Source organism: Cinclus cinclus, chromosome 11 (assembly GCF_963662255.1).
Source record: "Cinclus cinclus chromosome 11, bCinCin1.1, whole genome shotgun sequence".
NCBI lineage: Eukaryota > Metazoa > Chordata > Aves > Passeriformes > Cinclidae > Cinclus > Cinclus cinclus.
The window spans coordinates 2,040,778-2,066,084 of NC_085056.1; the positions used below are offsets into that span (position 1 = coordinate 2,040,778).

Here is a 25,307-nt window from a genome sequence, read left to right on the forward strand (position 1 = left end):
GGATGAGAGGAAATGACCTCAGGATTTGCCAGGGGAGCTTTACATTGGATACTGGGGACATTTTTTCACGGAAAGGGTTGTCATGCCCTAGCTCAGGCTGCCCTGGGCAGTGGTGGAACTGTGTAAAAACCATGTCGATGTGGCACTTGGGGACATGGTTGGTAGTGAATATGATGCTGCTTTGATGATCTTAAAAGCCTTCTTCAACCTTAACGATTCCATGATGTTCTGGGTTTTTCACCACATAAGAGCTAAGGAAAATCATCTTTCCTGTGCATCCTGGCATGTCCCAGGGCACTGGGAGCCTTGGCTTCTCGGAAGCCCTGTGCTCCCAGGTGTCACTGCTGTGAGTTTGTGTTCCCTGGGGTCACTGCTGTGAGTTTGTGTTCCCTGGCAGTGCTCCTGATCCCCACTGTGGTGAATCCACCAGCACCATTTCACCCCCCATCCCTGGCACTGTCCAAGGCCTGGCTGGTCAGGGCTTGAAGCAACCTGGGACAGTGGAAGGTGTCCCTGGCCATGACGGAGGGTGGGGTGGGATGGATTTTAAGATCTTTTCCAACAAAACCATTCCATGTTTCTACAAAACACTCCCCATCAGCAGCCCCACAGCTCTCTCTGTTTGCAGGGCTTATCTTTATCCTCCTCTTTCCATACAGACAGAGGCAGAACTCTCCAACACCAGCAATTCCAACCATTGCAATGCCTTTTTGGTTGATTTAGTTCCTGTGCTGTCAGCATGTCCTCCCGCTTAATCGGTGTCAGTGATTCCTTCCTTGCTACTGGCTTCAGAAAGCATTAACAAGGGAAAAATAAATCAAGTGTTAGAGCACAAAGAAGACTTGTGGGAAACAGCTTTTGAGCTTTTTCTGAGGCCTTCATGCCTGTTATTCTTTACTTTGCTGATACAGCTGGATTTACCATCCTGTTGAATGAGCATATTCCAGACTATAAAAAAATAACAAAGTCAAACCATGTGGGCTTTGTATAGGTCAGAGCTGGAGAGGGGCTGCCAGAGACAACAGCACAGGACGACTTCAGAGCACGAAATGTGCAAACACAGCCAAAGTGCAGCTTATGTTCCTCCAAACAAAGCAGGGACCAAACCTGAGACACCACAGAAATGAGTGTGGGACATCTGGGCGTGGGAGCTCTGTGTGTGTGTGTGCCCCAGCTCACAGCCACAGCTGTCTGCCAGCTGTGTGCAGATGTTGGTGAGACTGGGAACGTGGAGTGGCCTTTCCCATCCTGGGTGAGGGAAGCTTGTGGAAAGAGCTCACCTAAGTCAGTGTTGGAGTTTTAAATTGATGTTTTAGGGCATGTTGGTGCTCTCAGGTCTTTAGTCTTGTCTTTACTCTCGTCCTTCTGAGGACGACTCATCCCTGAAATCACCTCTGTGGACACAGCAGCTCCTCAGTGGTGGAGCAGGGCTGAATTCCCCGAGGAATTCCTGCCCTGTTTCATGCTCCCGTTGTGCTTTGCATTTTCCAAGTGCAGCGCAGAGCTTTGGTTGTCTCCTCATCCTCCTTTCCCACATCCCCCGTGAGAAGCCGGACTGGGGAGTTCAAGAGATCAGAGAACTCACACCAGCAGTGTCCTGCCCCACACATCCCAAACTGCAACAGAAACATGGGAAAAAAAAAGGGGTGAGAAAGCAATCTGAGCTCGGAGAATCTCTGAACTCATGGAAATAACCATGAATGATGAAGCACCAAAAAGGGGTGAGTGGAGCTGGATGTGCGGGAGGTGAAAATCTTCTCGCTCCCTCAGCAGGTGAAGGCTTTGAGGGTTAATTTCCTAAAAATGCAGCTTTTTAATTTCAAAGCCTTCCTAAAAAGTGCTGGAAGATCTGTACCCAGAGGAATTGTTGACCTTTAGACAACAGGAGGGGACGTGTTTTCACACACTGATGTCTTTTTGAGGTTGAAGCTCGAGGAGCAGCGGGGAAACTTCCGAGCCCGTTTGCAGTGCCAGGGAACTCAGCGGAGTTCCCACACCTGGGAATTGCAATTGTCCCATTCCCAGTGCCTCCATAGTCTCTGTTCCCCTTCCTGCACATAAACAAGGACACGCTGCAGCTTGAGTTGGAACCACAATGTTTTCAGAACAAACAGAAAAACAACGTGCTGCTCGTGGTGTGCACTGTTTGCAACCTCAAAATAACTTTCCCAGCTCTTCCCTCTGTGCTCCAGGGCTGTTTTTCCCTGATCCCAGGTTCAAGAGTAGGTGGATGTTCACGGCAAAGGATCCATCCTGCATTTCCATGGCACGTGCTGGATGTTTAGGATAACTCAGTGGGTGTTGAATAGTACCTTAGTGGAGATCCTCGCTGGTTTGGGGTGGAGAGAAAACTCTCCTGCTTCCAGGAAATGAGGGGTTTTGTGGGAATTATAATATTTTTATGAAAAATAAAATGATTTTATTCCTTCTGCTCTGCAAGAAACAACAATGGTGGCAATTTTGATGTGCAGTGGGATGAACTCTCAGCTAAAAGATGCATTCCAACCCCTATTTACACCCTTAGGTGTTCCTGTTCTCCCAGGAATTTCTCCCTAGGCTCAGCATCTGTGTGAAAGACCACATAAATCATCATTATTCCTTCTCCACCACTGAGGGAAAAAGCAGATGCCTGGCACTGCCTGACAGTGCCTGTACTTCTTTTGGCTCTCCAGCAACTCAGGATTTGGAGAGTGGCCTGGATAAACCCCATTCCCAAAGGCCTGCAGCTGGAAATGAAACCACTTGCACAGCGCCCCAATCTCTGGGGAATTCTGCCTGTGGTTTAATTTTATATTTCCACATAGGGCCTCCCTCAGGCCTGGCTCATGTCTCAGGTGATGGAATTAGAATCCCAGGGTCACTGAGGTTGGAGGAGAGCTCCAGGATCATCAAATCCAACTTTTGATTGATCCCAAATTTGTCACCAGCCCAGAGCACTGAGTGCCAGGTCCAGGCCTCCCTTGGACACCTCCAGGGATGGGCACTCCAAACCACTCCTTCCCATGTTTAACCACCCTTCATGTGAAGAAATTCCTCCTAATCACAGAATCATGGAATCTTTAGGGCTGGAAGGGACCTCTGGAAACCATCCAGCCCAAGGCAAAGCCACCTGGAGCAGGTGACACAGGAACATGTACAGGGGGGTTTGGAATGGCTCCGGAGATTCCAGAACCTCCCTGAGCAGCCGTGCCGGGGCTTTGCCACCCTTCCGCTGGAACTGGTGGTTTAATTTACGGCCATTGCTGTTTGTCCTGTCCCCGGGCACCACCGAGCAGAGCCTGAGCCTCCCCTCGAGACCCGTCCTTGCCTCCGCTCCCCTGAGGGGGGGCCATTTTGTGTGAGGGGAGGGGGCCATTTTGTGGACTCCACACTCTGCTCGGGGCGGGCATCACCCCCAAGGCGTCCGAACCGTACCAGGGCTGTGCGAGCGGTGAGCGGGGCTGCACTAACCCCTGTCCCCGGCCCTGCGGGGCTCCTGATGCCGGCTCCGAGCTGCCGCGACCCGCGGAGCTCCGGCAGCGTTCCCTCAGCGCGGGCGGCCGCCATCAGTCCTCCGGGCCGGCAGGGGGCGCTGCCGCCCGGCACAAGGAGCGGATCCGTCCCGGTCTCATCCCGGCTCCATCCCGGGGCCTTCCGGGGTGATCCCGATGTGATCCGGCTACAGTTCCGGGGTATCCCGTCCTGGCGTGATCCCGGTGTGATATCGGGGTATCTCGGTGTGATTCCGGGCTGTCCCGGCCCGCTGTGATCCCGCTGTGATCCCCCCTGCGATCCCCCCTGCGATCCCGGCATATCCCGGCCCCGTCCCGCTGCGATCCCGCTGGAATCCCGCTGGAATCCCGGCATAGCCCGGCCTCACCGCCATGGGGAAGAAGGGGAAGCGCGACAAGAAAGGGAAAGGAGCCGAGAAGACGCTGGCGAAGCTGGAGAAGAAGGTGTCCCGCAGAGCCAAGAAGGAGGAGGTGACGGGCCCGGGCCGCTCTGGGGGGTTGGGGGAAGACTGAGGAAGGGCTCCGGAGCAAAGGAGCGAATCCAAAGGGAAATGGGATGCCCTGGGAAAGCGTGGATCAGGGATATTATGGGTTGGAAGGGACTCACATGGATGATCCGGTCCAGCTCCTGGTGAAGGTACCACAGCCATCCCACCATGCGCCTGAGAGCGGTGTCCGAACCTCCCTGAACTTGGACTTCAGGGATGCCCCTGGATCCCTGGGAATGCTGCAGACCGGCTTGGACAGGGCTTGGAGCAAGCTGGGATAGTGGAAGGTGTCCCTGCCCATGGCAGGGAGTGGGACTGGGTGAGATTTAAAGTCCCTCATTCTCTGATTCTAAGCTTAAATCCTCTCCGGTCCCGTGTGTGTGACGGCTGGTGTGAAAAGGACAGGAAAACACAGTTTAAGGCTCCTCCTTGCTTTCCATCCCCTTCATCCATTCCTTCTGCTCTTAAAAGCAAATGAGAATCTTAGTTTCTGGCGCTCCTAGAGGGGCTGCTTGTGTTTAAGACTCAAAACAGTGACTTTTCCCTGGTGAAAACGTGGTGATAATGGCCTAATTGAAAGCTTAAAGGCGTGGAAGATGTCCCTGTAGACCTGGCTGCAGGGAGAGTTGATTCTCTGCTGCAGAGGCAGAATTCCCAGACTTTGGAAATCCCTGCTTGGAGCACACCTTCAGAAAAGTGACCTGAAAGGAGGAGATGAGCAGTGGGGTTGTAGGAGAGACCCTGGCTCAAACCTCCCATTGCTGCAATCCTGCTTCTGCCCTTGGTCAGTTTTGGGGGAGCAGATTTTGGTTTTAATTGAAGCTGAAAGGGAAATAAAGATACACAAAATTTCTCTGGATATAAAAGAGTTCCTAGTTGTATTTGGGTAGTTATTTTTCTTTTTCAAAAAAAGGGAAACTGTGGGAGCAGGTACTGGTTTCGTGTGTGCTTCTGTGCATATCAAGCTGCTGATTTGTGGGGGTTTTTTTAATTTTTTTCTCTTTCCAGGAGGATCTTGAGGCCCTGATAGCAGAATTCCAGAGTTTGGATGCTAAAAAGACCCAAGTAATTGAGTCATCCTGCCCACCACCCTCACCCAGGTGAGAGAGCTTGTGTGAGGCTTTGGCTGTCACTTGTAGAGCAGTTGGGGGTGCTTTTAGCAGGATTTATTGGTACTCAATTATTTCTCAAGATTGGAAGGTATAGCTGATAGCTGGAGTTCTGAAACACCTGTAATTCTGAATTCATGGTTAAAAAGAGACCAAAAGCCTCTTGGTGGGCATCAAAATCCACTTTTTAACCATCCCATCAGCACAAAAGAGTCAAAGCAGGGTTAGATTTCAGGGCTTTGAGGGAAAATAAAATTGAGGAGGAAGTTCTGGATTTGGACTAGAGGGCTGAAGGGAATTCAGAAGTAAAAGGATGTGTCATGAGGTTAAAACCACTTTGTTAAGTGGGGTTCACAAATTTGGGGGGTATTCAGGAGAGCAGTGACCAGCAGCAAGAGCAGAATAATGACACAGATAAATGGAGAGGAGACAGCCCAGAGTTCTGTGCCCTCATAAAAGTAATTTTTGTTCCTGCCACCCCAGCATTAAAATTCAGGAGCTCACGTCAAAGGGAGAGTTAAATCACAGAGTAACGTGTGCTCCTGAAATAGGAGAGCCTCTCAGACAGTGCCCAATTCATCTTGCTGGAAGTTTTGGAAGAAATTAATTTCTTTGGAGAAGTTTGTAGCCCTGGGGTGAACATCACAGCGGGATAATTTGGCAGATGATGGAGAGACCTTTGGGGCTGGAGGGCAGAGGTGCTGGTGCCTGAGTTAAAGGCTCTAAGGTTCAGGCGTTTAAGGACTTTCACATGGGTTTTTTTTGTTTTTTTCCATCCTCTTTTCTTTCAGGCTGAACTGCTCCCTCTGTGCTCACCCTGAGAGAGATGAGCTGATCCTTTTTGGAGGTGAATATTTCAATGGCCAAAAAGTAATGTATACTTCATTTTCTTCTTCTTTATCTCCCCCCTCTCTCCTTTTCCTGTAATTTGCACGGGTCTCATTTGAAGGGAAATTCAAGGCAGAGTCATAAAATATGTATTTGTCCCTGAATGAGAGCAAAATAGCCTTTTAATTCTGCTGATGGCTGAGCAGCTGGCAGGAAGGAGACACGCTGGAACCCATTAAGGAGTCAGAGTGATTGTCTCAGCATCAATATTTCAGGGCTTCATAATTTCTCCAGACTTAATTGTAGCCATATCTGCCCCTCATTTGGGATAACTAGTGAAGAATCTCTTGCACTTCTCAAAACAAGATGTTTCTGCACCTTTGCTGCTGGCTGCCTTGGAGATGGGAGAAAATACTCTTTTTTTCCTGAATGTCTGCAGCTTGCAAGTGGTTACTGTGCTCCTGGAGACAAACTGTTCTGGAAAACTCCAGCCTGGCAGTGATATTTGGCCAGCTCAGAGTTACCCAGTATGATGAGCTGAACTAATTCTGCTTTTTTTACCACCTGGAGCTGTTCTTTGCTCTGGAGTTGAGCAGCTTTAACCTGAACATCTGTGTTAAGCTCCAGCTTTTTAAATCCTCATATCTCAAGCTGTCACCAGTGGTTTGGGAAGGGACATTCCAGCTCAGTGGAGTGCAGGAGCTCGTTGTCCTCCTTCCCTGCCCTCTGAGGAGGTTGTGCTTTGCAGTGTGCACCCCAAATCCCCGCTGTGCAGAGCTGAGCTGAGCTGCTGTTTCCTCTCCCTGTGTCACAGACCTACCTGTACAATGACCTGTACATTTACCACATCAGGAAGAACAGCTGGGCCAAGCTGGACATCCCCAACCCACCCCCGAGGCGTTGTGCTCACCAGGTAAATCTCTGGCTGCAGCTGGGGTTGTTCTAAAGATGATTTGGGAGGAGGGTTTGAATTTTTTTCACCTCCTGAGGGTTTCTTGCCTGTCTTTGTTCTCCTCCTAATGGGCTTCCATTTGTGTCACTTCACCTTCTCTCTCCAGGGTGCTCTGGGTGTCCTCTGGAAGTGTTCAGTATGGAATGAGGATTTGGGGTTTTATCTGTTGATTTAGCAGGGCTCAAGCAGAGCTAGGGGGGAGATTCTTCTTCAGAAATGAATTCTCTTTGCTGCATTACACAAGGACCAGCTCAAATCCATAATCCCAGGGGGCCCTGAATTTTCAAACTGGGATTTTACCAAAGTCCATTGTTCCCTTCATGGCCACAGCCCTACATCCATGAACATCCCAGACACTGCCACTGTTGCCAGCAGGGAGCACTTGGGTTCTTCTCCACCTCTCTGCAAATCCAGGTCACTGGCTGCTTGTGAGGATGAAGCATTTGGGTTTGTTTACTTTATGTGAACACCTGCACAGTAGAACCTGGACCAAAGACTTGTATTTTTTGCAGGTCTTTGGCCCTCACCAGCTGATAGATTTTCTTACCTGCTGCAGCCAGTGGGTGACTGGTGCCTTCCCAAAGCTGCCATACAGGATGTGAATGTCCTTTTCCTACCCATCCCAAAGCTCCCTGGTAAGACCCAACACCCCAATTAGATTCATATCCCCTTACGTTACAGAGTGCCAGTCTTGCTCTGAGCTTTCTGTCCTTGAATTGAAAGATTCTGACTTGATTTTTAGGCTACTTTGTGTTGTTTAAAATAAAACTTGGTTTCAGAGACCAAAATCCAGTAGCCAGCAGGTGGCTGTCGAGCAGCTCAATCCAAAGGGAGCAGCTCAGGAGCTGCAGCTGGATGACAACAACAATAAACTGAGGAGTCCTGCTTCAGCAGTGTTCTCTGTCTGATAACTAATCATGGTTTCACAGGGGACAGTTCAGCCTCATGAGCTGACTGGTTTGTCTTCTTTGTGGCTTTATGCTGGATGCATGGCTCAGAGTTAAAACAGAAGTGTCTGTGGGTGCCAGGTGCATGTTTTCAGTTTTATTTGTCATCCCTGGTCTCTGAACACACAATGCACTGTTGGAGTTGAGGTGAGAGGAGCTATGGGCAGGTGTTGGCAGCTGTTCAAGGAAAAGGTTTGGTTTTGTCACGAATTTCAAGCCAGTCTTGGAAAGGTCACCCACAAGTATGAGCAGGCTGTTGCATAAACCTTCCCTTTAAGCTTTTAAGCACTGGATGCCCATGGCATTCAGGCACACGTCCCCTTTGTTTAGGTAACTTCATGTTCCCACACATCCTGCCTGAAAGCACACCCTGGATTTTATTAATTAATCATTTCATGTTCGGGCTAGTTTATGGCAGGGCATGGTCCTGTGTGGGGCTAAAAATATTTTTTTTTTGCTGGTAGAGACAGGCAGGGAATGAAGCCTTGTGTGGAAAGAGGTCATTATCCCAATGTTGAGCTGTGATGGGTACCCTGGAAAAAACACAGATTGAAATTTGCACAGCCACAGCATTTCTTCCTTAGGATTCCTTCCTTCTGCCTTGGTCCTAACACAGATAATTTTAGTGGAGTCTTGCTCTTCTCCTGATTTTAACTGGCATCTTGCATGTCAGAGGTGTTTTGGTGCCACTCTGTGCCAAAAAAAAAGGTAAAAAAAGCCCTCTCTGCTATGACACAATCAAAGCAGTAATAGTCTCTCCTCTTGTCCAAATGCTGCACATTTCCTTCTGTATTTGGGATTTTTTTGTTTGTTTGTTTTCTTTCTTTTCTTTGGTTTTGAGCAGAGAGAGCTGAACAATTTTTGTTACATTAATCCCAGGATGTTTCCTAGGAAACTTTGAGCTTCCCACAGGAGGTGGGAAGATCCCAACTCCTTGGCCAGTTTTCCCTTGCTCTAGGGAAGGTGAGCTAAACCATGAGCACCTTTTCATCCAAATTCTCCTTCCTTCAGCCCCAGAGAGCTGCTGCTGTTCCCCTGGAACGTGGGGAAGTTGTGTGCTTGGTTTGGAATCCTGCTCTGATCCTGCTCTTCCTTGTCCTGCAGGCAGCTGTGGTGCCCACGGCTGGGGGGCAGCTCTGGATCTTTGGGGGGGAGTTTGCCTCTCCCAACGGGGAGCAGTTCTACCACTACAAAGATCTCTGGGTCCTGCATTTGGCCACCAAGACCTGGGAGCAGATCAAGTAAGTGCTGGGTCCTCGTGTCTGGACTATACCTTTGCCAAGAAATTTGGATCTCAGTGTTCCCTGAGATGCTGGTGTTCAGTGACTCTCTGATGTTGCCCTCAGGAGAAGCTGTGCCAGTGTGATCCAAATGTGATTCCTGCTCCAGTGCTGTGATTTCCCAGCTCTCCCTTAAATACAGAGGTGCCCATGCTCAAAGGGGTGGAGACACCTCCAGAAAGAAGTGGGAATGAGAGATGTGTTCCAAGTCTGTTGAGACCAAAGCTGGTTTATTTAATACCTGTTTTTTTTGGGTGTGCCTTGGTGTTGCTTAACTTGAAGGGAAGAATATAATAAACAGCTCTCTGTTCCCACCCCTGGTGTGCCCAGATATCCAAAACTGGTGCTCTGTTTCCCATGGCTCCTCCAGTGGGGGCTGTACAAGACCAGTGCAAGGATTTCCCAGTTTTAACATGACTGGAGGAGCCAGTTTGTACCTACCCAACTTCACTGCTGGTAACTTGAGATTCTTTGGGATAAACAAGCCAGTAATTCAGGCCTGTCAAAGGAAACAGATGCCAAAAGTTTTTGACAGGAATGAAGGTGTAAATATTTTCAGTGGATCTGGCCCAGAGTCCTCTGTTGATGTTTCTTTAACCTTTGGCCCCTTGCTTTGGCTGCTTATGTTTGTATTTGTGTGAGAGGAGAGTTCTAGTGACATCCTGAGAGGCAACAGATTGGCTTTGGGTCTGAGTTTGGCCTTGGCTTCCTCTTGGACTTTGGGATTGTCTTGTACTCAGAACACAGCTTTGGGTGGGCTGGAGCTCCAGATCACCCTCAAAATGTACTGAGAAAAGCAGCAGCTTTAGATCACTTAGGAGCTCCATGTTCTTCCTTCAGGTGGAAACACCAAATCTGTGCAGGCGGATCCCTTCTGACCCTGTTGGACTGTGGGGTCTGTTAGCTGTGTGTGCCTCTCCTTGCACAGTAGCTGAGGGTGGTTTGGGATAAGCTGTGCAGGGATGGAGACCCTGGCTCCACACAGTGACCCACTGTGCCTGTCTCACCTTTTTCTCTCTCCCTGCAAAGTGGGAGCACTGATAGTGTCTGACAAGTGGGAATTTGGAGTCTACACCATTTGAGCTTCCTGCCATGTTTGGGTGGCCCTCTGTCCTTCAGCCTTGCTGGAATTTTGGGAGCACCCACGCCCTGGTCCCAGTGTTGGCATCAGACAAAGCACATCTCCTGTCCGTCCTTGGGCTGCTCCTGGAGCTGCATTAATGAGGCAGAGGGAGGCAATGGCTTTGTTTTAATGCTGATCTGGCTGAGCACAAAAATCCAGGTTCTGCTGCCTCTTTGCTTTTCCATACAGTGTTTTGATCAGGAGGCTGCTTGGAAAGGGGAAGAGGAAAGGGCAGAGGTGATTGTTGAGTTCTACAAGGGATTTTTTCCTGCTTTTAAAACTCTGATCATGACACCTCCTGCACTTCACTTCCTTCAGCATTTCCCATTTGTTGGGATCATGGTGGGGAACCATCCCTGTTACCAAGAGCCTTCACACAGACCAAGAATTCCATGTATCAATGTGCTGCCAGTGTTACCTGAATAAATGCCAAGTGACAGACATGGCTACAGACTAGTGTGGGGTTTAGAAAATGTCATTTTAGTGCAAATTATAAAGTAATAAAATTAATTATTCATGAAGAAATGTCTGGACAAGAGAGGCAAAGTTTCTGTTTGTGTTCCCATGGGAAGGATCACGAGTGCCCCGTTCTAGATGGGTTTGATGTGTTGGTTTGTCCAAGATATGATCTAAACATGAAATTCTGGGAAATATGGTTATTCCAGCCCTACAGTTCAGATCCCAGACAATGATGTTGTCCTTCCTGGCCTACAATTCCTGCCACAAACCACCCTGGTGCAGTGAGGGGTTTGATTCTGAAACACTTGGGCAGAGAAAACCTTGACTAACTGTGAAAACTTCCCTGTGCTGGGGAAGTGCAGCTCCATTTTCTCCTAGCACAGAGCACAGAGATGCCAGGCTGCCTGACAGAGGTAAAAGTTGCTAAATTTAGCAAGATTTAGCTGAGTTTCCTTGCATTTTGCATGCACAAAGATGATCTAAACAAATCCCAGCCCGTTAGAAGCCGTGCCAGCAGCTGACTTTGACTTAGTGCAGCCACCTTATCTTGTGTGTGATGCACGAGGTTTCCTCAGTCCATGAACTGTTTGTTCCCCTGCCTTGGAGCAGCAAGAGTTTAACCTAATTGCCTCATTCCTTCCTAGAGAGAACCTTCCCACTCAGCTCTCTGTGGCCCAGTGCACTCCCTCAGGGAGAGACAGGGAGCATCCCTGGGAATTGCCACATCCCTCCTCTGGAGCTGCCTTCACTGAAATTCTGCAATGCTGCTGATCCTTTCTGTAGGGTTTGATGGGATGTGGTGCTATGAATTCCCCTTTTCACCAGTGTCTCTTTAACTGGAGCACTCCCTGCAGAGGAGGATGGCCCAGCACAGGGTTGGGTCTGATGGATGCCTCTCCTTACTCACCAGAAAAATCAGCTGCTGCCACACCAGGTAGAAGGTGCTTAAAGAAAAGGGTGTTTTGGTGTAAATCATGTAGATTGTCAGGCCAGAAATGAGTTTGTTCTTTGGTAGATCAGGATCCAGGTGTACAACTGTGGATTGACTTTTCATGGGGTTGGAATTGAGGATTTTGGGCCCTGTGCCAGTTGTGTTTTCCCTTCTCTACTTCCACCTGCGTGTCCAGACATGAGGGACCAGGATCCGTGTGTGCCACTGACCCCAGGACTGGGACATTCCCAGGTAAAACAGCACAAATCCTGAGTGCAGCTTCCTCTGCAGGATAAAAGTGCTCTGTCCTCAAGTGCCCCTGTGATGGAATGTTCTCTTCATCCCCACTTCTGTTATTATTGAGCATTCCCAAGCTTCACCTGAGTATCCTCTGGATGAAGAGGCAACTCCTGCAGCCTGTATCCACTGGGACAAGTAATTCATTAATCTGTGGGCTGAATTCAGTTCTGGTTTTTTACTACAAGTCCCAGAGTAACTCCACAGGCAAAAGAAAATTCCTTATGGAGCAGCTCAGATCAGCTTCATGCTGTTCATGTGTAGAGCCAGTCCTTAGCCAGTGTTTTTCATCTATTTTTAAAAAAAGTCTGGTGAATTTACAGCTCCCTCCCACATGTCTGCCTTTGGTGTCAACCCCATGAAATAGAGCATTAATCACAAAGTCTGAGAAACCATTTCCAAAGCGTTTCTTTGGGACCAGGAGCACTGAAACAGGTAAAAGGGAAGAGTTTGTGTTTGGGAAACAAGTTGCAGGAAAATCTTCCTGGAGTGGGAATGAGGTTCTGCATCACTGCCAGTCCTGCCTGACTGTGCCAGTTGTGCCTTGGAGTTAAATGTACATTGGTGGGAACTTTATTAAAACACATCCATGAATAAACCTTTTACTGTTCAGAGTTGGTTTGGAACTTGGAGGAAACCTGTGTGAGAAACAAGGCACAAGATACTGTCTGAGAACAGGATTCTAGTGCTCATGTTGGGTTTTAATTCATCTTCTCCTTAAAAAAAATAAAAAGATTATTTAAAAAGTGCCATCTTTTGGAATAATGACACGGAAGCTTTTTTACAGCAAGAGAAAATAATGATATCAGGTCTTGATGAAATTAATACCAGAGGTGCTGTTCTGCAGGGTGATACTTAAAGATCTAGTAAATGCTTGGAAAAGCCTCCTCTCTGTTAGAATAAAGAGTCCAAGCAATCAATATTAATTCATTCTTCCCCAAACGCTGTTGTTCTGGTGGAGTTTCTCATTATCACCGGGGTGAGGTTGTCATTTTCCATGGTGAATAAGGGCCCTCATTTTCTCTCTCCACAGAAATCCATCACCACATTCCCAGCTCCCTGCTGCCACTCCAGGTGTGGCCAGGGGGGATTTTGTGGCTTTAGGTTTTGCTGCTGTTTTCAACTTGATTTATTTAGGCCCTGATGGTGCAATCACTTCCACACCTTAAGGCTGCCTGTTGGAGGAGTCTTGCTGGGCTCAGTGGTGCCAGCTGGGAACTCTTCAGCGAGGGAAAATGGGATGGATTCATCCATGGGGGCAGAGAGCACACACAGCAAACCCTCTTTGGCCTAAAGAAAGTTGGGGAAGTTGTTGTAGTTGTTTTTGTTGTCTCTCATGTGATGCTGTGGGTGAACGTGGAGGAAGGAAGGTGAATCCATGTTGGAATGGTGTCCAGCTGCCCAAATCCTGGGGAACTTTTTGGATGGGACAGATGGAGGGGGTGTTGCTTATTTCTGGAAATGGAAGCAGCACATTTAACTGAAAGGTCAGGAAAGCTTGGAAGAGCAGAACAGGAATGTGTGGCTGCTTTTGAGTGTGTAGGATCATGGAGTGAGTCACAGAATTATGGAATGGTTTGGGTTGGAAGGGATCTTAAATTCCATCTCATTCCTCCCCCTCCATGGACAGGGACACCTTCCACCATCCCAGCAGGGTGCTCCAGACCCCATGCAGCCTGGCCTTGGACACTTCCAGGGATCCAGGGGCAGCCACAGCTTCTCTGGGCACCCTGTGCCAGGAAGAATTCCTTCCCAACATCCCATCTATCCCTGCCCTCCTTCAGGGGGATAATGATGATAATGATGACTTGTTTTGCTGCAGTGCCTTTGTTCTTGAGGAAATCTGGGTAATTCACGAGGTGTTTTCACTGGTTTGGTGTCATACCCAAACTGCAGGTGGATGAGTGAAGGTGTTGTGGGTACATGATTTCCTGAGACACTGAGGGAGGGAGGATGTCAGAGCCAGCCTTTGTCTCTTGGTGCTTGGAGAAAATATCTCAGTTTGGAGTGTCTTCCCTGCAATTGTGAAGTGCTGTTCATTAAACTCTCCTGAAGAATTGGCTCCTGAGTCATCACTGGAAAGACTTTGGGTGCTGTTAGGGTGGTTTATCTCTAGGAATAAAACTGCCTGTGCTGCAGTCCCAAGATTTCCAGGAAGAGCACCCATCCTGTTCTGGGGAAGAGCAGACAAAGACCGAGGCAACCAAGTTCCCAGTGGTTCCCATTTCCAGCTCAGCTGCCAATGCCTTCAATAAAAACGGCCTGATGCACTAGCAGGACAGGAGGTTTTGCTGATAAATGGAATTTCTTTGTGTTTCAGGGCACCAGGAGGGCCCTCAGGACGAAGTGGACATCGGATGGTTGCATGCAAAAGGCAGCTGATCATCTTTGGAGGTTTCCATGAGAGTGCAAGGTGGGTTGCTGGGATTGCTGGGAGTTTGAGTCCTCCTTTAAAAAGACAAAAAAAATCCAGCAGTAACAGAACACTGGGTATTAATGGGAAGATTTTCCTCAACAGGACTGGGAGTGAACTAGATTTTTGTGTTAGAAAGACAAGGGATCTTCATTTTAAGTCTTCAGGTGTGGGAGGAATCATTGTAGCACTGAAAGAGCTGCCCATCCTTGCAGCCAAAGCTCAGTCCAGCACTTTTGGCCTCAGGATCTTGTCAGATCCTTGTCTTGTAGAAGCACCTTCTCCAGTGGGGGCTGTGAAGTGATGTTTTATCCTGTCCTCTGAGTGTCCCCATCACCAAATGTGCTGTGCCCACGTGCTCTCTGCAGAGATTTCATCTACTACAACGATGTGTACGCCTTCAACCTGGACTCCTTCACCTGGAGCAAGCTGGCTCCTGCAGGGATGGGGCCTGCTCCAAGATCTGGCTGTCAAATGACTCCCACCCCCGAGGGCAACATCATCATCTATGGAGGCTACTCCAAACAGGTAGGGGACACTTTGTGCCGAGTCAGGTGTTGTCCACAGGCTGGGAACCAAAACAAGCATCTTCAAATTCTGCCTTTGTTTCATGCAGTTCTGTTGATTGAGGGGCTAATCTTGGTTCAGATAATTTCTCTATTTTCCCTGCTGTTCTAATCCAACAGAAAGAATTGGTATCACTGAGGGAGGAATAAGCAACTGGGAGAAATGACATTTTTTTGGCAACTTAAAGCAATCTCAGGTATTCCTGCTTCAGCACTTGCAGGTTAAACTTGAAGTGGCCAGGATACTTTTATTTTGTGTCATCAGTGGCAGAGGTGAGGGAGCAAACTCAATAAGCCAAGAAAGACTTTTTGCCAAGCACCAGGCTCCCCCAGCTCTGCTCCTTGCTCCGTTAATCCTGGGAATTGATACCAGGGAGCACATTCCTCATTGAGCAGGTATCCCTGTGTCCATGCTGGGCAGCAGGAAGGAAATGTTTCATTGAGCAGAAGGCTCCTGCAAAAGCTTTTCATGTTGGGAATGCAGGTGGAGGCCCTAGATCCTGCTGCTCCCATGAAAAGGCAGCAGGGGAGGAGGACACCTTGTTCTTCTGAGGGGAATAAATGACCAGAGGAGGGGGGCAGGGAGAGGGGGGAGAAGGGAGTTGGTCTCTCTCTGTATATTTAGAAGCATTTGTGCCTCCTCAGGGCCTGAGCTTGGGGCTCTGCCTCATCAGATGTGGGTTGGATTCAACAGCAGTAATGACACAGAGCCGTTTCCACCTGAAAGGGCTTTGTCCTCTTCCCTTGTCCTGTGTCCTCAGGAGCAGCAGCCTGCATGCTCTGCTAGGTGTGGAGCTCTCCTGCAAGCAGCTGAGCTCCAAGTGCCTCATAGAAATAGAAAAGTCACACGTGTTTGCAGTCGCTTCTGTTCCACTCTTGGTGTGAGCTGATAAAAATGAAGGAGAAGAAATGGGGGGAATGCAAAACTGCCCTCAGCCTTTGGCAGGGCACTGGGCAAGGTTGAGAGCTGGGGGAGGTTCTGTGCAGCTTGGGAGGCTGCTTTTCCACTAGAACAGACCCTCCATTAAAGCCAAACAGACATTCCATTAAAACAAGACATTTTGAACAGATATTTAAAATCTCCTTCCTTTGTCATGTAGAGAGCTCTGTGTGCTTCTCTCTGATGGGCCATTCCTGCCAGGCTCTGCTTTTGTAGCACAAACTGACCAAAACTCCACACAGATTTTTCTCTGCAACCTTCAGCGTGCTCCTGAAAATTAAATTCAGGAGGATATGGCCCCTCTAGGAGAGACCCAATTCTGTTAATGTGTGGCTATTTAATTCTCATTGTGTCTTCACTTAGAGCTGATTGTGGAGCTGAGTGTCTGGGATTGCTTTGAAGTGAAGAAAATGTGTTTGCCTGGGGTACTCTTGGGAGAAGGTAGACATGGCGAAAACAATACTTAATTGGAGTCAGGCAGCTACAGCAGAGGACTTATTCCTTGCCTCCAGTTACTGGGGCAGATAACTCCAGTCAGGGGTACTATGGAGACATTTTGGGGAGTGTGAAGACATTTTTACATCTGAAACCAGGCAAATACCCGAGCAAAGCACCATTCATCAAATGCAGAGTGTTCCAAGGACTGAGTCACACGTGTGATGGGAAATTTTGAAGGGAAGAGGGGAGGAAAATCGTAATAGCTCTTCTTTTTGAATAGGAGCATAATTTGGCTGTCACACTGCTGGGGGAGGCTGGTGACATGGCAGAGCTGCTGTCCTGTGATGGGCAGGGAGCTGGGAAGGCAGGAACAGAGTTTTGGTGCCTGCTTTGATTTCCTGAACTTGCAGAAGTGATGTGGAGAGTCTCTTCTCGATACCATGTCAGTCCAGAGCTGAAGTCTCGTTGTGGGACATGGATTAAAAAGTCCTGGCTGGGGGAGATGAGGCACAATGGATGAAGTGACTTCCCTGAGTCCCTGCAGGACTTGTAGAGCCAGGGCCAGCACCTTGCTCCCCACACACCTTTGCTGTGGATTTTCCTGAGCAAAGCAGGCTGCAGATGGTGAAAAAGGAGCTTTCCGACCCTGAATGTGACTGCCTTGAGATGCTGCCTGATATTTTAAAAAGCAGGATTCTCAGCACAATGGTGTCTGTGTTCCTGTTTCATCAGCAGCCTGGAGATGATAAAGAGAATTTCTGGCATCTCCTAAGGAAGGGGATGTTGTGGATGCTGCCAGCTCTGCCTTGAACAGACTTCACAATGCCCAGAGGAGCTCAGAGCTGCTCTCCTGCTGATCCTAAAGATGTCCTCAACCTTTTCCTGTGCTGGGGCTGGGGCTTGCTGCAGCGAGCTGCATTTTGGGCTGTGTAAAGCACCATTGCTAGGCAACAGAGGGGCTGGAGCTGCTGCTGCTCCACCTTGCAGGTGCAGCCTACAGGCCAGGGGAGGGCTGGAGTTACACGTGGGCAGGGCTTTGGGATGCCAGAGATGGCTGGGGTGTGGGAATCTTGTTGTTTTGGGTTTTTTTAGTGGCAGTCATCACAAAGCTGAAGTAGATTCTGCTGGGAGATGTGGAAGTGCTGAATTGTAAGGTCTGATGGGACTGGTTCCCTCTGTAGCTCTGCCTGCTGAGCACTTGTGCTATTTGGATGTTTTTGAACACTGTTGATCTCCTACCAGACAATTTTAGCACGTGGAGAATCTTGATTCCACTTCTCAATCTCTCTGTGCCTCAGTTTCTTTGCAGTCTGTCAGCAGAGCTGGAATTTTCAGCTGGTACCTGTAAAGCTCCTGTAACTCCCCCCTGTGCCTGCATATCCACAGTGCATATCCCAGCCAGCTTTGTGCTGGAAAACAAACACCTGGAACATTAAAACACGAAGGACAGGGGGAGCAGGAACCTCCTGTGAGTGATGGAATGATTTGCTCAGGGCTGACTTGTCCGGGCTGGGAGGGGATGGATCTCTCCAGCAGCTGGAAGTGTTTGTGACAACAAAAACTGACTCCCACTCCACCTCATCGGGGTTTTCTGAGCCCAGGGAGCTTTGTCGTGTTGCACACACAGCTTGTTTACTACAGGGAGCTTTTCAGGAGAAAGGAACGTGTTTTTTCCATGCAGCTTGGATGGTTGTGGAGCCAGCTGCTTTCTCTGTGTTTGCTTTCTTGCCTCTCATGCAGTGCTGTGCTCCTCACACTTCACCTGTGTGGAGTTGTGCAGTGCCTGGAATTCCTCTTCTGCCTCAGAACTGAGCACCTTTCCCAGGAACTGGATACCAGGCCCTGCAGCAACACCCCAGCAACAACAAAACCTGCCAGGTACAGGTGTGCAGCAGAATTCTCACCCTGAGGGCTGCTCCCAGTGGGTTTTCATCCCCTGTGACAATTTATTTCTCTCCTCTGGGTGCCAAAATTCCTGCGTCCTGTAGTCTCCATACAGCTCATCTTCCTGAGGGCTGCACCCTGGCATGCACTGCTGGTATCCTGGGAGCAGAGTTCCTCATCCCAGCAGTGCCATGGCCCCAGGGGGAAGGGAATTACCAGGAAACAGGAGCTGGGCACCAAGGATGGGTGGATAATGACTTTATTAAGACACCTTCTACAGTGGTGTGGCACAGAGCTGCCTTGGAATGCTGCTGTTGCCATGAGCACTGGAATCCAGTGTTTGCTTTGAGAAGAGCAGGGAAATGACATTGAAATTCAGGCATTTAATTGCTTCTTGAGCTTTCACCTCATCCTTGCTGCTGCCTTTTGTAGGGATGGGAAGGGGGGGTTTCTGCTTCTGTTTAGGAGGGTCAACCTGTGCTCATGGCTGTGTGGGACCCCAAATGGCAAAGCTGCCAGCTGCAGGGGGACAGAGCTGTCACCTCTGCCTCTCCTGTGCTGGCTCAGGGGGTCACAGGGACCCCCTGGCTGCTCACAGGGGTGGTGAGGTCATTGCAGATCAGAGCTGCTGCTCACATCCAGGCAGAATTCCAGAGGGCCTTGCAAGCCCTGCAAAGTTGTCATGTCCCCCTGTGGGGAGTGGGAATCTGCTCCTTTTACAGGAGTGAAATCAGCACCTTGAGGCCACCTGGTCGTGTCTGGGGCAGAGTAAAAGGCAGGACTTTGGCTCTTCTGTTTCCTGAGTGCTGCCCATCCTTCCTTTGTTTGCAAACCAGTTGGTTTTAATCTTCTGTGACAATTTATTTTGCTCTGGGTGCCAAAATTCCTGTATCCTGTAGTCTCCATACAGCCATAAATCCCCAGAAATCCGTGCTGCAGCCTGGAGAGCCCTTCCTGCTGCCACAGGCAGGAATTCTGGCACATCACAAGGAGTATCCCATGCTTTGGAGCTGTCTGATGCTCCAGAGTGGCCTTGCCCAGTGTTTGCATTTTCAGCTGGATCCCCTCTATGATTTGGCCACTGAAGCTGTTTCCCTGAGCATCCCTGTGTTTTCTTTCCCTGCAGAGGATCAAGAAGGATGTGGACAAAGGCACCCTGCACACAGATATGTTCCTGCTGAAGGCTGAAGGGGCAGGCAAGGAAGAAGGTGAGCACTGCAAGTCTGGGAGTGCAGATCCTCTCCCTTCCTTGGAATAACACATCAAAAAACCTGGAGCCAAATTCCCCTCTCAGTGATAACCTCTGTGCCCTAGTGTTAGCTCAGGAAGAAATCCAGGAAAAGAGATTTTAATGATTTTTTTTCCCAGTTTGTATGTGGGAGGGAATTAAAACAACATTTCCAAATTCCTGTTTCTGGACATTTTGATGGGTGCTTTCCTATTCCACAACAGAAAATCTTTGGGATTGGAGAATTCTCCTCTGGTGGGGTATTCCTGGGTGGTGCCAGGTGCAGCTAAAGCTGCTCCATCCCTCCCTCCCTCCTCAGCTGGAGAAGGGAGAGAAAATCCAATGGGAGACTCATGGATTGAGATAAGGACAGGAAGAGATCACTCAGCTCTTTGCCTGCTCCAAGTTGTGCCCGTTCCATGGGGTACAATCCCTGTGGAGCAGATTGATCTGTTGTGGCTCACTGGTTATCTTTGATTGGAATAGGAGTTCCATCCCTTTCTTTAGGAGATTTTCTCCCCGACTCAGGCAATGGAACAATTTTCTTGGAGCTGAATTTCTAAAATGTTAAAATTGTGATTGATTTCTCCAAACCTGACTGTCTGGGATGGGATTTGGGGAGGAGGGTTGGTCACCAGCACTGTCTGGATTCCAGGCCCTGTTTGCATTATTCCTGTTTATAGTTTTATCTTGTTGGAATTGCAGTTCCTCGGGAAGCACAGGGCCTGGCAGTGCTTCTCCCAGGCTGCATTTCAGGGATTTGCTCTGAAGTCAGAGTAGAAGGGATTGGAGAAAAGCAGAGAGATAAGAGCACAAGTCTTGTCCTGCTGCTGAGCCCTCTTTTAAAGCCTGGTTGGGGCTTTTTGGGAATGATCTGTGTTTATTTTTGGGTATAGGGCAGTGGTGCAGGGTGGTAGAAGAGGTGGAGAGAACTGATGGAAGGAGGGAAGGCTCCATGGGATAACTGAGGGACATTTGTTGGTGCTTCTGATCAGACCTTGTCTGAACTCCACCCTCCACTAAAGGTGCAGACACTTCCAAGAGTCTCCTTGCTCCAGCAAGCTCTGAAAATACCCTGGAGATGCCATAATATCCAGAACAGGGCTGGAACTTTGAGAGGCCTTGGAGTACACCAAGCAGGCAGGACTCTCCTCTGCTGATGCTCACATTTGTTCTCTCCATTGCAGACAGGTGGAGCTGGAGTCGGCTCAGCCCCTCTGGAGTGAAACCCACTCCCAGGTCTGGCTTTTCCGTGGCTGCTGCTCCCAACAACCGCTGCCTCCTTTTTGGGGGGGTGCACGATGAGGAGGAGGAGGAGAGCATTGAGGGGGACTTCTTCAATGACATTTATTTCTATGACATCGGGAAGAACCGCTGGTTCCCTGCACAGCTCAAGGTCTGGGGTTAAATACAATGATTTCGTTATCTCACACATCCTTTATGCCTGATTTGGCCTCTTTGAGATTTCCCAGATTATGTGGATGAGAAGGGACCCTAAAGATTCTCTCATTCCACCCCTGCCATGGGCAGGGACACTTTTTGCAAGCCCAGGTTGCTCCAAGCTGGCTTTGGACACTTGCAGGGATGGAGGAAGGATTTTTCTCTCTTTGAAGGAATCTTGTGTTTCTGGTAGCTCAGGGTGCACCTGAGCAATCCCTCTCCTCCAGGAATCAGGCTGCCCCGTTATTGTGGAATGCAAAATGAAGCAAAACAGCTTGAAAACACAATTCTGGTGTTTTGCTGAAAGCCCTCTTCAGACCACATGGATCTGACGTGAGGGGAGTTCACTAACAGCTGCTGTGAAAAGATTTTGGAATCAAAACCCTCCCTCTTCTCCCTAGTGCTGATGAGCCACCAGAAGAGATGAAATGTTAACCTTGGCTCCAAGAGCTTCAGAACTCAGCTCAGCTCTTTGATTGTCTTTGAACCACTCTCACAGGCCAAGGAAGGTGCAAACTTCTTCCCTCTGCCCCTTCCTGGCTTTGTTCTCCAAACGGAGAAGTCAATCCCATAATAACAGGCAAACAGCCACTCAGCTGGTTGCTTCATCCTTCTCAAACTGATTGTTTTCCAGCCCTTTCATAGAGTTCTTCCAATACCTGGAGTGCTGCCTGGTAATGGGCTGTGATTTAGCACCCAGCAATTGTTGTGATTTCAGGAAATTGTGGGTTACTTTCCCTTTCAGAGGTCACTGAACAGTGGCCTCTGTGTGTCTGTGGCACCTGGGAGCTGGAGAGCTGCTCCTTTCTTAACAGAGGAAGCAATTCCATACTCTGGATTGTCCAGGATCTTCACTGTTCCTTGTTTTAGGCTGGGAGAAGCTGTAGGAGGAATTGCATTGATCACTTGAGACTTGAAATTGTGATTAAAAAAAGGAATTATTCCTTCCCTCCAGCAGCAGCCGTGCCATTTGTACACACTGCTGTTAGGTGCATGCAATTCCCACAAAATCTTTCAATTCCTGTTCTCAGGGCCCCAAATTGGAGAAGAGGAGGCGCAGACGTGGCAGACAGGCTGAGGCAGAGGCTGCTGGGGAGGAGGAGCTGCAGCTGCCACCTCCCCAGGGCCCCCTGGAGATCGTCAAGGAGCTGGTGGCAGAAGATGGCACCGTCATGACCATCAAGCAGGTGATCCCTGGAGCTGCAGAAGACAAGGACAGGTCTGGTTCAGAGGAGGAGGAGGAGGAAGAGGAGGAGGAAGGTGGAGCTCTGGGCCAGCCTGTGGAGCCATGCCCACGCTCCAGTGCCATGGTGGCAGTGAAACACGGGGTCCTCTACGTGTACGGGGGCATGTTCGAGGTGGGCGACCGCCAGGTGACCCTCAGTGACCTGCACAGCATCGACCTGCACAGGATGGACGAGTGGAAGGTGCTGCTGGAGATGGATCCAAGTGAGCTCTGCTGCTGGGAGCTCTCCCTGTGCATTCAGGGGAGCAGCACTGGGGGGAAAAAAATAACTGGGGGACTTCCTCAGGGGTGGTGGTGAACCTTTGAGGGCAGGTTTTTCTTGGATAGGAAAAAGCCTGGGGCTGTGTGATAATGCAGTGTCTTACCTGTGTGGTCAGAGCTTTGGGGTCACTGCAGAGTCAGCTCTGCTCTGGGACTTGGAAATCCAAGAGCTGTAAACAGGGTTGTGGTGGCATGAGCCATGCTGGGAGTCCTGCTGTGCCAGGCTTGCCCACTCCTCCAGGGAACAGGGATGCTCTGTTCTCACTGTCTCAGGGCAGTGAAGGGCTTGGGTCCTGCAGAGCATGTGGGAGTTTCCTGGGGTTATCTCTTTGTACCTTAATTCTCTCTTTGTACCTCGCTTCTCTTCCCTTTCTCATCCAAGAAACCCAGGAATGGCTGGAGGAGTCAGAGTCAGATGAAGAGGAGAATGATGATGTGGAAGGTGCAGAGGGAGGGGAGGAAGAAGAGGAGAGCTCTGAAGAGGAGAGTGAAGATGAGGAAGGTAATTACTAATCAATGCTGTCTCCATTCTAATCCACAGTAGGGTTTAGTGCAGTGCCTGGTTCTGCTGTGAGCCTGGAAGGTCTCCCAGGCATGCAGGTGACTTCTCCAGCAGAAGCAGCTTTCCTAATACATTGCTCTTGGAATAAAAGAGGAATTTTCCTGGTTGCTGGTGGATTCTCAGGCTGTTACATTCAGCCCCACGTGGCCTGGCTGAGCTGTGTGTGACCTCTGTGTGTCCCTCTCTTTGCCCAGGGGAGCAGCAGCACCCAGCAGTGCAGCCTGGGGAGGCCCAGGCCCAGTACGTGGCCAGGACAGAGCAGTACTGGCTCAGGCTGGCCCGCAGCCACATGGGCCCCGAGGCCAAGGACAAGAAGGTGCTCAAGGTGGCTCATGCCATGGCAAAGACTTTCTGTGAAGATCCCATCCAGATGTCCTGAGGCTGCTGCAGGAGTGAAGGAACGTGCTGGGAGCAGTGGTGAGCCCTGCTGAGCTCAGATGTCCCTCCTGGTCTCCAGCCTTTCCCAGCTCTGGGCTGACCATCCTGGATGGATGCTCTGGATCTGCTGTTACTCCTGGGAATGCTGTGGGAGGGTCCTGGGGAGCAGGACTGTTCTCCACGCAATCTTGTTCTGCTGAGGTTGGGCTGTACAGCACTGCCTTTGTTGTTCCAAAGTTGGTTGTCCAGATAAACTGTGCACATGACTGTGGTTCACTGGTCCCAGATTCCTGACTGGTGCCAGGATGTTCCAGGGGTTCCTACAATAAACTTGGTTATATCATCTTGTTTTGCTCAGTAAATCCCATCCCAACTTCTGTTCTTGTTCTCCTGTGGTGTAGAAGAGGGATTGCAGTTCCTGCTGTGAGCTCTGCAGGCAGTGTGAAGTGCACCAGCAGCTCTGAGATGCCTGGAAAAACCTGGGAATCCTTTCCTGCTTTAACTGTGAGATGCACTCCAAAAACCTCTTCCTTTTCCACGTTCACTGTAGTTTTGCCTGTGTGGAATCTCCCAGTTGAGTTTTTCCCCCTGTTGGCCCAATTGTCCTGCAAGTAACATCTTCATGACCAGTGATGACCTCACTGAGGCCAGGAAGGAGTGGGCTGATCCAAGGATTTGTTTTTCAGCCCCTCTCCTCAAGGCATCCCTTCCTTCCCAGCAGAGCAGTGCTGTGTCCTTGGGGACAACAGATGGCATCCAAGTGTGTGCTGCAGCAACCAAGTGATGCCTGGAGGTGCCACCAGGGCTGGCTGTCCTTGTGCAGGGAATTCCAGGTGCCCTGGGTATTGCTCTGGCAGGGCCATCCCCAGGGATGCAGCTCTCCAGAGAGCAAGGCTGGGATCTGCTGGGCTAATTAGGACAGAAGGAGTAAATGGAGCTGACAGGGAGCTTTAATTGGTGAGATAAAAACATGTCTTGACAGGGAGGGACCTTCCCCATGAAATAACAGGTGAGAGGTGGAAACAAACCATTTATTGATAACCTGGGAGAGGAGAAAACAAAGCATTTATTGATGGTCTGGGAAAGGTGAAAACATTTCTTGTTAATCCAGGAAGGAAACCCTCGTGCTTGCTCAGTCGCTCACCCTGTTGTCCTCTCCCTTGGGTAAGTTCACATCTTTCTGTGCAAAGTTTTGGGGGATTTGCCACTCCCTGTGAGGGTGCTGAGACCCTGGCACAGGGTGCCCAGAGAAGCTGTGGCTGCCTCTGGATCCCTGGAAGTGTCCAGAGCCAGGTTGGACAGGGCTTGGAGCAACCTGGGCTAGTGGAAGGTGTCCATGGCAGCACTGGGATAGGATGAGCTTTAAGATCCAGCCCAACGCATTCCACGATTCCACGATCCTACTGCTGCAGTCGTTCAGGAGCTGTGCAAGGAGCTGAGCTGTTCCCTAAGCCAGGAAAAGCTGCTACTGTCAGGATTCTTTTCCATGCAATCCCCTCACCCCCAGCTCAGGAGATCTCTTCCCATCCCTGCTCCATCCTGCCTTAGCACAGCCCTCTGGAGTCCCTATCCCTGTGTGACAGCTTCCAGAAAATCCCTGCTTTCCATCCTCCCTGGACTTGCCAAGGCTGCCGAGTGTAATTAGTCCTTAGGTCTCAATTAAGCCCTTCACCGTGGATCCCACCCTGTTTCTCCTGTCGCTCCTCCCCTTCTGATGCAGTCTGGATGTGTTTTCCTGGCAGGGATGCTGCCACAGCTCGGCATTTCTAGAATCTCAGGCTCTGGAGAGTGCTGGAATCTGGGTCTCGGGTACAACAACCCAGACACCAGATGGGCTGGGGAGCAGCTGAGTGCCACAGGGGGTTTGGTTTGTGTTCCTTCCTTCCTTCCTTCTCTCTTCTCCCAAGGATGCAGTGTTAGACCAGCCCCTCTCACACAGGTGGGATTCAAATCTCCTTTCCCAAATTCCCCCTTCCCAAGGGCTCTGCTGTGCCAGCCCCTCCTCGTGCTGTCAAATACAAATTCCAGTGCAGCCTAAAAAAATCA

The 25,307-nt window shown here is 49.7% G+C and overlaps 1 protein-coding gene across 2 annotated transcripts; it reads left to right on the plus strand.

Moving 5' to 3' along the window:
• Positions 1–3,711: 3,711 nt before the first annotated feature.
• On the plus strand, positions 3,712–23,596 carry KLHDC4 (kelch domain containing 4). Of its 2 annotated transcripts, XM_062499877.1 has the most exons (12): positions 3,712–3,962; positions 4,988–5,079; positions 5,880–5,958; positions 6,731–6,829; positions 8,920–9,056; positions 14,226–14,318; positions 14,687–14,846; positions 19,273–19,354; positions 20,562–20,770; positions 21,846–22,263; positions 22,704–22,823; positions 23,078–23,596. In XM_062499877.1, exons 1-12 carry the CDS (start codon positions 3,864–3,866, stop codon positions 23,260–23,262), a joined length of 1,773 nt encoding a protein of 590 aa, XP_062355861.1. In that variant the 5' UTR covers positions 3,712–3,863; the 3' UTR covers positions 23,263–23,596. The 2 variants fall into 2 exon arrangements, with proteins under 2 accessions (XP_062355861.1, XP_062355862.1); XM_062499878.1 differs by lacking the exons at positions 3,712–3,962; positions 4,988–5,079; positions 5,880–5,958; positions 6,731–6,829 and adding an exon at positions 7,410–7,503.
• Positions 23,597–25,307: the final 1,711 nt, after the last annotated feature.